Source organism: Typha angustifolia, chromosome 7 (assembly GCF_048772165.1).
Source record: "Typha angustifolia cultivar Huaian chromosome 7, ASM4877216v1, whole genome shotgun sequence".
Classification (NCBI taxonomy): domain Eukaryota; kingdom Viridiplantae; phylum Streptophyta; class Magnoliopsida; order Poales; family Typhaceae; genus Typha; species Typha angustifolia.
The window spans coordinates 2,292,800-2,305,154 of NC_133245.1; the positions used below are offsets into that span (position 1 = coordinate 2,292,800).

The window sequence follows — 12,355 nt, forward strand, 5'->3', positions numbered from 1 at the left end:
AAACTTCCGGTTATCTTGGTAGAAATTTAATATCCAAGCCGGATATAATTTTCAAATTTAGATACAGATATTAGATATTTGTTTACATGCATATTTTTTGAATAATTTATAGTTTTTAGTTTACTTATTTAAATAGTGAATATTAATATTATTATTAATAATTTATTATATATTATTTATAGAGATTAATTTTTCTAATTTATATGTATTTGACATACATTTTTTTACTCTTAATATTTTTGTGTTAATTATCTCATAATTTATTTAAAATTCGATCAGTATCCGTTTAAAGTTCGATCTTCTATCCGAAAATTATTCGTATCCGTTTTGTGATATTACAATCCATTAAATATCTATATTCGAATATATATTCAAACTAAAAGTATAAAAATATAAGTTAATTATTACTTGGTCCGTATCTTATCAGTTTTCACTCCTAGTAACCATCCTTGGGCCCATAGAGTTCAAAAAAGCACTATTGCAGGCATGATTCTCTTTCTCCGTTCCGTTCTGTTGTTTGTAATATCATGCATGTATTCATCATTGACACCTAGCTACCAAATCAATGCATCAATGATGGTTACTCTGAAATCAATAATTACTCTTGAATTGCATAATATTTTTTTTTTAAAAAAATATTATAATTGTCACTATATTTTATTTTTCAAATTATCATACTTATCATCAAGATATTGACTCTTCCAGATTTGCCATTGTGATTATTGATTATTAAAATTAACAAATATATGTAAATAATTCAAATACTTTTTTTTTTCTTCTTGAAGCTTTGAGTGTAAAATATCTACCACTAATTTTTTTTTTCTTGCAAAAGATTAGTTTTCTTTTAGTGTATCATATAACATTAGATAGCTTTTTGATCCATTTTTTTATTAATCTAACTCTAGTTTAAATTGTCATTAGTTAGAATTTTAGGAATGATATTTTGGAAAAGAATTTTGGTGGCAAATATATAATACCTTATTTACTTGTAAACTCCTCTAATATTGATATGGAATTAACTAGTAGTTCAAATTTAATAATTAAAATATGAAAAATGGAAATATATTTATTCTAATTTCTCTTAGTTAGAAATATTTTTATTTTTTATTAAATTATTAAGACTTCAATTGAAAGGTGTCAACTTTAAAGTGGGGGGCATGTGAGCTAATAAAAGATTCTTTTTTTTTGGTTAAGGATATTCACTAAAAAACCTTTTACAAAAAATATATAATTGAGATTGTCTGGGGGTATTATTGGGAAGTTGTTTGGTATAGTTGTAATTTGGTCCCCGAATTTTCGCCAGTAGAGAAAGAGAGAGAGAGAGAGAGTCAGAACTACTTTGGTCTCCTTCGCCTCTCGGCCTCTCCGCTTCGCAGTGATCTCTCTCAGATCAAAACCCCCAACCATGGCGCTGCTACTGGGGGAGGATGGGAGGGGCTACGACCTCGCGCGGCGGCTCGACGAGTGCGGCGCGTGGCGGACGTGGCTGGGCGACGCCGCGTATGCCGCCTTCGCCCACTCCCTCTCTTCCGCCGGCACGTGGGAAGCCTTCCTCACCCCCTCTTCCTCGACCTCGAGGGCCCACCTCCACCTCCAGCTTCGGGCACGAGCCCTCCTCTTCGACAAGGCTTCTGTTTCCCTCTTCCTCCGCAGCCCTTCGTCGTCGTCGTCGTCGTCGCAGGCGATCTCGAATCTAAACCTTAACTGTAAGTTACACGGGTTGCCTCACTGGATTGGAATTTTTTTTTTGTTTTTTTGGTTTATAGATTCTTCTGTTAACAACTTTGCGGTGGATTAAGTGAACGAGTGGAATTGTGGGAGAATGATTCATGGAGAAGGTTGGGATTTTGATAGTGGCAAAATTGTGCGTTTTAGAATCTAAACCTAAATTGGAGATGTTTCTTCTGCTATAGTTTCTCTTTCTTATGATTTTATGACTAGTTGTGATTGGTGTAGCATGGAGCTTAATTTATGGAAAAAGTTTTAGGCTTTGCTGCTGATTTCTTTGCCAAGTAATGTGCTTTGGAATCCGAAACTCCAACTAAAGCTACCGACCTATGTTTCCTGATACCAAGTTGCTGAGATTGATGTATTCCTAATCGGGAATTGATTCTTTTGTCTGTAGCTTCTCTTACAATGACTTTTACAGCTGATTACTTGAAAGAATGCGGTAAGGGTAGAATTGGATGTTATGGATCGTAATTTCTAGAAAAACTGAAAAAAAGAAGGTTGAGGTTTTGAGAGTGCTTTCTGTCAAACCTATGGTTTTAGACAATTTTGCATCTTCTATTTCGCACCAAGCTTCCATGATGCAGATTATTGGAATTTCCTAAAATAAATTGGGTTTTATTCTTTAACATCTGTACTATGTGTGCTACATGATATTTAGCTAATTAATATTGCTGCTTCTATCCATTGGTATTGGAAACTAGTCTATTTCGTTTATTTATTGGAATATTTTATTGTTTATCTTTGTGAATTATTCACATGAAAGTGGATCTTGTTTCTTGTTATCAGTCTTTCTTCTAATAACATGTTTGCCTTTTTGTTTCCTCCAGATTTGCAGCTTCATGGGGATGATGTCTATTTCTCGCTAGAAGATGATCGAGAAGATGGTGCTCAACATCAAGTAGGCTCTGGTCTTTGAAGTTCATCAAAATTCTTTACTAGGATAAAATCTTTTGCATAATTTACCTGCCATAACTATCTCATTTATTCTATAACATTTTTTGCATTGTCCAGGGACTGTATCACAAGTTCACAACTAATAATTTCTTTAATGCTGTAAAAATAAAAGATACAATATTTCTTCCTAGTGCCAAAGATTTATGAATTTGGCATAGCCTTTCTTTCCATTCATGTTCAGTACATTATTTATTCTTTATCACCTTCATTAATCTGTGTATTGTCTAGAAATTTTACTATACACTTATACGGAGCAAAATCTTATACCTTCTAGTTGCCAATCTCTAAGTTTGTTCTTTCTTTCTTTCTTTCTTTCTTTATTTTCTTGAGAGAAGTTTGTTTTTTCAAAGTAACCCAACATATTGAATTTTGATTTTTTTTGTCTTTCTTAAGAGAATATATTCTACAAAGTATATATTTTTTTATGCAGATGCAATCTAGGTCAACATTTAGTCCAGGCAAAGCGAATGAGCATTCATTTGAGCGCACTTCTATTCGTCTGATGAGATATAATGAACCTGAAGACTCAAATACATCCCAAAGGCACAGTCATGAAGAGTTGCCTGGCACATGGTTTAAGAAATTTGCTGAAAAATATAGAATAAGACATAACAGATTTCCATCTGGTGAGAAAGAACCTCCAAAGAGAACAACTGAGGGAATGTATAACTATCTTAGGCTTTGTAGTGCACATAAAAGGAAGAGGCAAGTATTTAAGGATGATCGATATGTAGGTCTCGGTGAGCCTGCTTTGGACAATGGAACTTCCATGCGTTCAAAAATTGCTCCGGATGCGATTAGTTCAATTGATGAGGCTTTCTTTCCAGAATTGACGTTTCCATCTGACTGTATACCTGGTAGTGCACTATCACAAACAACTGGAATTGAGAACCAGAAAGTGGAAGTTTATGGGGTTCTTGATAATTTGCCCCCTTTGGTAAGCCGGAGTCCAGCAATGCTTGAAAGATTTGGGATAATACCTGATTACCAGAAGATGGGAAGGAAATATAGGGGAAAAGATGGATCTGGAGGGGCAGGGAGACCTCTTTGTCAAGAGCAAGCATCACAGATGACCCAGAAGGTAGTAGCTCGTTTCTTAACAAATGTAGGTTTTGAATCTGGAACAGAAGTCTCAGTGGAAGTTCTTTCAGAAATTTTTGGTGGACATATCTGCAAATTAGGCCGCATCTTAAAGCTTCTCACTGACAGCTACAAAAAGCAGTTTACTTCAGTTGAACTTCTTAAGATGTTTCTGCAAGTAGCAGGATATAGGTGAGTAGTTACTTCGTCTTATAAAGATATATGATGTACAGTGAATCTGAGTAGAGGAAAGCCCTTGTCCTTCAGGGAGCTTTTCAGTGAATTATTCGGAGTGCTCCTTTATTTTCCTTATGAGATATGATGGAGATGTAACAGATAAAAGGAATACTTGCTTCTTTATGAGATAATATAAGAAAATTAGATAAAAGACTAGATACAAACTGAGAACAAAGCCCTTAAAAGAGCAGAAAAAGTCATGTGTACTAGCTACCTTAGTCTACAATGCCTAGAAAAGTAGCTTTGGATCTCAAGAGATACAAATGAAATGATTTAGTAATCTCTACATGCTAAGGCTTGCTTCTTGTATTCATGAGGTCATGAGTTCAAGTATTGGAACCATCCCTTCAAAGTTGAGGGTAATGCTGCAAAGATCTAAGCCTCATACATCTTGACTCGAATCATCTTAAGGAGAACTTCCTGATGCTAATACATCCTTAAAGTCTTAAACCCACATTACGTATGCACATGTCACACTCTTCTTTGATATGGTCAAATGTTTGTGAAATTTATGAACCATCACTTGGAAATTTTAGCTTGCAATAATTTGTTTCGTTTATTTGGCAGTAACATTGGCGTCCTAACAGAATTTATGAAGGGTGGTAACAAGGTTCTCAGCCCCCAAATACAGCAACAAAGTCACTTGTACCAGACACAACATCAGAACCCCCTTTTACAGGTTCATAAATTATGGAATTATCCTTCACATTCTTTGTTGTGCAATGAATTCTAGAAACATTTTGTTGCACTAAATATAAGACCAAGGTATGACTTGGTCACCTATGATCTGTAGATTGGATATAGTTTGTCTGAGTTTTATTCCGGTACTGTGTTTAGATTATTCAGCACTATGTTTCAGTATTTAAATAGGCTGCACCTTAGTGAAATGCTACTGAGGATGTTATAAATTCATATAAACTGGAATCTTTAACGACCTTCTTTGCTCATAGTAGATGATCCTGAAATTTATATAGTACCACTTTAAGTCTCTCTAACTTTTCTACTGTACATTTATTAACGATAAAATCAAAATATAGGCCTTAAATGCATCTTTGAAATCTGAATCTGATGATTACTTCTGTTAGTAGATATACCGTCTTGTACTTTTGGATCTCTGACTCAAAAGGTTGATTGTTCTATAAAACCAACTAGCCAAGGTTTACTCTTGGCCATATTTTTTATATATTATGTAATACATTAGAACATACATAGGTCTGCAGGGAGTTCCAGTAGAAGTGCAGTTGATGACTTTCTAAAACATGGTTCAAGTCCTCAACATTTCTATAGGGTTGTATTTGGGAATTTCTGCTACAGGTTACTATCTTTTGTTGTCATTATTCCATTGTTACCGAGATTTTCATCACCATCTAAGTATACAAAATGTATCAATCCTTAAATCTAATTCCTTAGCAAAACAATGATTCTTCAGAAAATATATAGATCCACATGATAATTCTTCCACTTATATTTGATGTCATGAACTAATTTTTTTACAGTACGGCAACCAACAGTTCCAAAGACCATTACATCCCCAAATGAACATGGGTCTTCCCCAGAATTTGACCTTTCAACAACAGCAGCAGCTGCAGCATCTACGACGCCGCCAAATATCCAGTCCTCGTGGTTCTGTTGCAATGATGGACAAAGCTCAGCAACCTATGGTGGATGTCAAGATGGAAAATATGTCAGAGATACCAATTGATGGTGCTTTTGACACACTGAGTAAACATACACTGCAGTTAAGGCAGCAGCAACAGCAGATAGCTATGGCTAATCAGTACGCTCAATCAGGGCAGCAGTTCAAACAACTATCATCTGTTCAAGTTCCTCAACTACAAGCTCAGTAAGATTCTAAGAAGGAAATTATGATGGCCTCTAACTGAGGCAATTTGTTTTGATTGTTTGAGTGTCTGATATCATTCAATGCGTTATTGTAGGAATGCATATAATACAAGAACTCCGCCGGTGAAAGTAGAAGCCTTCCATGAATTGATGAGTGGAGATTCAACTTTGAAGCACGAAAGCGAGCACAATAAACTAACAGCCCCTCCGAAATAGGCATAGTTGACGTTTCATAACTGTGTTTCATAACTGTATAGATGATAGGTGGTTAGGTGAAGAACTTGTCTGACATATTCTGTGCTTCATCTATGAGCTGATTCTTGCATCGACTGTCTTTTATGTTTATTTGTTTAGCTAAGATGTCCATTAATGGCCAAATTAAGTGTTCTGCTGCTTATACATAAAGAAAAACAAGCGGATGATGGAAGTAGAAAAGTCAAAAACATTCTTTATACATCTTATACTCAAAGTTCACTTCCATGCACTATGGAGTCTACGGTGCAGCGACCCAAGGGTCCATGGTTAGTCATGCTGTTAAGTGCCTAACAGTGGAAGTTTGTAACTTTCAAAACATAGTAATAGTCACTACATTCTTTAAAATACAATAATTACCACTAAACTCATTGAAACCATTTTAAGAATACTCTTCTGTTTAGACTAATTTAGATTAACAAAAGATTATTTTGTCCTATATAAATTGTTTAAAATTGTTTTAAACTATATAATTTTACCCATATTATGGTACAAGAAAAGAAAATCTTTTTCATTTGTCGGATAAATATTAGTCATAAATATTTCATGCTTTAAAGTTAAAAAAAGAAAGAAAGATATCTTAGTCACTTATATGTATTTGTCCACTTTAATAACTATCTTTTAAGGATATTGTATGAATGTTCTGTTACAGGATAACAATTTTAAAAGAGGTATAAAACAATTATAGTATTTTAAATAATGTAGTGACAATTGCGTAAAGAACCCAGAGAATAATCTCATGCAAATGCTTTAACTTGTATTTGACATGCAACATGCCATCAGAATAACACAGGCATAAAATTATCCAGTAAATCTGGTTGGCGAACCAAATGTCCAATATAAACTGGACAAAACCATCTTCAAAATAAAATAAGGTACAGTATCTGTGCTAACAATAACACAAGCCATTAATTCTAAGATACAGTATCTGTGCCAAAATAGAAGAATGCAAGTCCGAAATTATATATAGATGGCAGTTTCAGGCAGCTGCAACTTGAGGGGGCAAGAGCGTTATCTCGACATTGTCATGAACACCCTGAAGCAGCAGCTCACCATCATATGCAACGACTTTTCTCTTCTTCGCTGCCCTCAAAGTTCCAACTAGTGCTTCAAATATATTTGCGCATCTGTCATCATTGAAGAGGACCCCAAACTTGGTCTGCAAATCATCACGAAAATCTTTACCGACACGGTTTGATTCATGAAGTAAAGCAGCAAGCATGAATTCATTCCATGAAAACATACTGTATGTTTGAAAATGGAACAGATACATTAGCATATATACATGTTCCAGATAATAGATAACAAAATTGGCCCTGAGCAGGCGTGCATGGAAGAACTTCTGTGTATGAGAAGAAGTGAAATAACAAAGGCATGCAAAGGGCAGTTACAGCATAGAAAAAGCTAAACCTTAAGCAGCTAAAGCAATAACTCAAGAGAACTGGATCATTGACAAAACAGTGATTGGAGGAATTTGGCATTCTTACTTCTCTATCCACCCGCATGTTCACAAAGATTGAAAAGAAATATGAAAACTAATAAAGCATCTAGTTATTCTTATCGTAGTATATTTTAAAAGGAATATCTCGAAACATATTTGGTGATGTCAACAAGAATAAGCAAGATTATGCTCTATACAAAAAGTATTGTTAACTCATCAATTATTCTGAAAGATTAAGCTATTAGAGAATAATAATTTTTATATTTTATACTACAACACTCTCTATCACTTTTGAAATAAGATATTTTGATGCCCCAAGAAGTAAATTTAATTAAAATGAGTGAAATTTTATATTTTCAGGCAAATATAGACATATTAAGATTTAAATTCATGGCCTCTAACTCTGATACTATGCTGACTCACGAATTGCTCTAAAAGGAACCGTAATTTTTATATTTTATATTTGAACAAGTTCAACAAACTTAATTATGCTTCGCCAGTACATTGGATACCTAAATGCTTGGTCAATCATATTCCTAGCAAAATATCATCAGAATTGGCACATACATTCTTCGATTAGACAGCTCTGAATTAATCTGGTCAAAGATCATCTTGACTTAGAAAGTAAAGATGTCTGACAATTTGATATGATCCTTTTGTTTCTACTACTTTACAATCCAAGATATCAGTCAATATAATGCTACAAGCAACAAGCATCGAGAACCAACATGATGTGAATTGGAATATTTTGATGATAAATTGATGTGAGATGGAAATGAATACCGATCCCCAAAAGAAACAGAACCATATCTGTAATCCTTCAATAACGAAATCTCATAACCAAAACAATCCCTTCAGATAAGATGAGATCGGCCATTACTCAAACCCTAATAAAGTGTTCCACATGCCAAGATCCAACCTCACATCAAGTATCGACCAGAAATACCCCGAGAAATCACACGAATCGATGTAAGATGGCTCCAAATTGTAGAAATATTTTACCTTGTAAGATCCGTCCGGTTGGAGTTGACCCAATCGCCGGATCTCTTCCTTGAGCCGTCCCACTTCTTCCTCTACGTTCATCCTCTCTCTCTCTCTCTCTCTCTCTCTCTACTGCGGATGGGATATTAGATGTATGCTGTACGACGTACAGTTCTTAACAATTTACAATTTAGACCCTTCCATTTAATGAAATAACGATCCAGTCATCACCGTTTTATCTTTTCGTATGAATTTAATATTTTTAAGGCCTTAAAAGAAACAACGCACCGTATTCTTTTCTCTTTACTTTTGATATATATATAGAGAGAGAGAGAGAGAGAGAGAGAGAGAGAGAGATTCTTAACTCATAGAGACTAATTATAAAGTAAATAAAAAAAACTAGTCCTTACACAACAATGAACCTAAAACATACACAATATAATGCAAAAACTTGAATCCAATGTGATCTTGAAGAAAACCCAAGAAATATTCTCAATAAATATATAAAAATTTCCAGCCACAAATAGTTTCAACGTTCATCATATCACCATAGCAGTTAAGTCCAACATAACTGCTAACAAATCCAACACCACTAAAAAAAAACTCCCCCAACTACCTCCATCCAAACATCCCCAGAATTAATAACAAGAGAGTTACATAAGCTACAGTGTCACATAACATCAACTAATATAAAAATCCCAACATTCCATAACCACATCCACGCAAACATATTGCACTTCGTAAGGAAATATAGAAGAAGAAGAAGAAGAAGAAAAATAAATTACATAGCCAAATTCCATGAGGCGTGAAGAAGATTAGGAAACAAATATGATAGATGGATCGCAGCAGCACTCGTCGATTAAACAGCAGCAGCAGAGAGCAGCGAGACTGCCAAAGGAAAAAAAAAAGTTAAATAAGAGAAAAATTTTACGTTTTAACACCTGAATTTGATGCCAATATCACTTAATATCCTCTTCAGAAGTTCTTCACCCTCAAAATATCTGTAGCGAAAAATCCTTCAGGGATGAAATATGCGATTTTTGGCCCTTATAAATAGGTATAATTACAAAATAAGCAAAGAAAGGAATGGATGCATACCATCCTTCGAGGAAGCCACCACTTCTTTTCGGCGGCGGAGCAGCTGCGTACTGCGGCGGCGCCATCACCGGAGGGCCTTGGTAATAGCCTGCATATTTACAAATTAAAACCCCCCAGAAGGAACAAATCAGAAACTTAACCACAAAAAAACCCTAGAAACTACAATTATAATCTCCAAAAAGGGGAATAAAACCTCAGAGAAGCCAGTATACAAACTCTAACCTTGAGCAGGGTATGGGTAGGCGTACTTGGGATCGCTCATCTTAGATTAACTGGAGATTTGGAGGTGGTCTAGACTCTAAAATGGAGAAGAGATGGAGAGAAAGAGAGAGGTATCAAAGAGCTACAACTGAGAGAGAGGAATTGGAGATGTTGTGGCTATTTATAATCCATTAACCGCGTATAAGAGAAACGTGTAGGTGAGAAAAAAGGAGGACCGAAAAGGGAAAGGAGACCGCCTTAAGACGGCGATGCCCATGTACGAAGAAATGCGCTTGGATTCCTTTTGAAACCGATCCAGCACATAAATGAGTGTAGGAATTTACTAAATCTGCTTACCTGCCATATCATCAATGCCGGTCATTAATCCTGTCTTACAGCTGGGTTGTAGAAAATCCAGTTCACGTTCCTTTTGAGTTAAGTTATTCCGACTCTCTTTATCGAGTAGTTTCTTTTCCCATCTTTTTCTTCCTCGAGTTTTAAAAATTTAATATAAGCTTTTTAGATCTGTGGTCGAATTTGTTATGGGTTCGATTCGAATTCCAAATATAGTTTAAACTCGCTATGAATAATTTTTTAAAGAGAGCTAATTGAGTTGTCAAATATGTATGTCATATATGTAGATTTATGATGTATGTCAGAATGTATGTTGAATGAGTATTCAAAGGAAGGTGGTGTGAGTTAAAACCTACCCAAAGTAAAGTGAGGCCCGCTAAGAACCTAGAAGTATCTCAGTCTGAAGGGCAGCTTCTAGACTTGTGTGGGTCCCTCGAAATAATAGCCTTAGTTTGAATTCTTTGCCGCCATCTAAGAATAAAGGCCAGCATTGCATTCACAGAGCTTATTCCCAGGAGAAAGAAAAAATGAGTCTTTCAAAGAGTAATAGACAACTATCCAGCGGTTATCAAATTCTTTTTTAGCTCACTTGGGATGTAACATCCTCAAAAAATGCTTGTTAGTTTGTAATACTCGCTCAACTCGGCTCAAACTATAAATTAAATTAAATTAAATTAAAATTTTTAATTTAAGAAACTAATCGAGTCAAGCAAAGCGAGAGTCAAACGAGCTAAATTATTGTGGGGTTATATATATATATATATATAAAAGTCTGAGCCGCTGTAACATATGAAGTCTCTAAAAATTCTATTCTTAGACCCCAAATCGTCAAACGTTGTTGTCACCCAAATTACTTTCTAAAACTCATTCTCACCAACGCCAATAAGAAGTAGAAGAAGAATGACTAAGAAGGCCCCTGCCGAGAAGAAGCCCAAGACTCCCATGATTCAGTTGCTCACAATGTGGAGCCGGATAAGCGATGTCCAGTTTCTGATCTTTATAATGTTGTCATTGACGATCTTTTTTATGGCGAGATTAAAGTTTAATACGTATAAATTAGTGGCTTTAATGCAAGCAAGGAAGGAAGGAAGGAGTAGTGGTGGATTCCATCCATGGAAGATGATCGCCATTCATCGATCTCTCTCATCTCTGTAGAAGCTTCAGAAGTGAAGTGGTTGAAAAGTTTTCGTCAGCGCTGGCGGCAGCTACCTAATCCCACCCAGCATGCAAAATGATAAGAAAATTGAATAAGAATATCTACGGGCTATTTTACTCCATTATAGTGAGATTTATCCTGGAAGGATGTAAGAGGAGCATCCAGAGAAAGATGTGCATAATTAAAGAGTAAATAAACAATTAGTAGTATCTCATGCATGGATTTCAAAAGCCCACAGAGAATTAATTGCGCACGAAGGGATTGACAAAAATGGCAAGGAATAGGTAAAAATAATGGAGAGAATCCCTCTGATCTAAAGAATGGAATAAGATCCAAAGCAAGTTGATGGTTTTCTCTATTCCATTCCCTGAACTCAAGAAAAAGTAGGCAAAGTCGCCTTCAGTTCACTTAGATAGCATGAACATTCTCATACTTGATTGTTCTGTTCACATCTAGTTCTAAGATGTTATTAAACTATCGTAGTTATGGAAGAAGATGGATTCTCTATCCACTTCATCAAACATATTCCAAGAATGTTAGTTTACCACATCATGTACCAAAACAAATACCAAGGTAAGAAAGATGGGGAAAATTAAGAAAACAATAATTTGTAATACATGCATTCCACACATCATTAGTATCAATCACTTTATATTTGGACAGGTTCTGTTTGGAGAATAACTAGTGATAACTCATTTATTCCTCTACTTTTCTTCTTTGCTCCTCAGCTCTCTATACTTTACGTCAAAATATACACTATAAGAAAATTTTAATTAGGATGTAAATTTTTTATTATTTCCGACGTAATATTTAAGGATCTTGTTCGAAAATAAATATATAAGATTCCATAGAAGTAGAATAAATATGATTAGAATCGTGAAAAATGCAACTGATGTGGAAAACATCCAATAACGGGACTTTTTTTTTTCTGGTTCATATTTGCTAATCTTAGAAATTTTCTTTGCAATTAAAATTTGATGCATTTTTAATTTGAGAGATTAAGTCCACTTAGCTTCATTGGCATATCT

The 12,355-nt window shown here is 35.1% G+C and overlaps 2 protein-coding genes across 3 annotated transcripts; one reads left to right on the forward strand and one right to left on the reverse strand.

Annotated features, from left to right (window-relative positions):
• The first annotated feature begins 100 nt into the window (after positions 1–100).
• On the forward strand, positions 101–6,169 carry LOC140762283 (uncharacterized). Its single transcript, XM_073099992.1, has 6 exons — positions 101–1,706; positions 2,559–2,629; positions 3,116–3,957; positions 4,570–4,681; positions 5,499–5,845; positions 5,940–6,169. The coding sequence occupies exons 1-6, from the start codon at positions 1,406–1,408 to the stop codon at positions 6,058–6,060; spliced, it is 1,794 nt and encodes a 597-aa protein (XP_072956093.1). The 5' UTR covers positions 101–1,405; the 3' UTR covers positions 6,061–6,169.
• A 659-nt stretch (positions 6,170–6,828) lies between these two features.
• LOC140763870 (costars family protein) lies at positions 6,829–10,025 on the reverse strand. 2 transcript variants are annotated; one of them, XR_012104915.1, is made up of 4 exons: positions 9,839–10,025; positions 9,617–9,704; positions 9,304–9,406; positions 7,114–7,255 (listed from the first exon to the last, which is right to left on the reverse strand). XR_012104915.1 is itself a non-coding variant. In XM_073102243.1 (2 exons), the coding sequence occupies exons 1-2, from the start codon at positions 8,618–8,620 to the stop codon at positions 7,076–7,078; spliced, it is 261 nt and encodes an 86-aa protein (XP_072958344.1). In that variant the 5' UTR covers positions 8,621–8,774; the 3' UTR covers positions 6,829–7,075. The 2 variants fall into 2 exon arrangements, 1 of the variants encoding a protein (XP_072958344.1); XM_073102243.1 differs by lacking the exons at positions 9,304–9,406; positions 9,617–9,704; positions 9,839–10,025 and adding an exon at positions 8,540–8,774 and having other exon boundaries at positions 6,829–7,255.
• Positions 10,026–12,355: the final 2,330 nt, after the last annotated feature.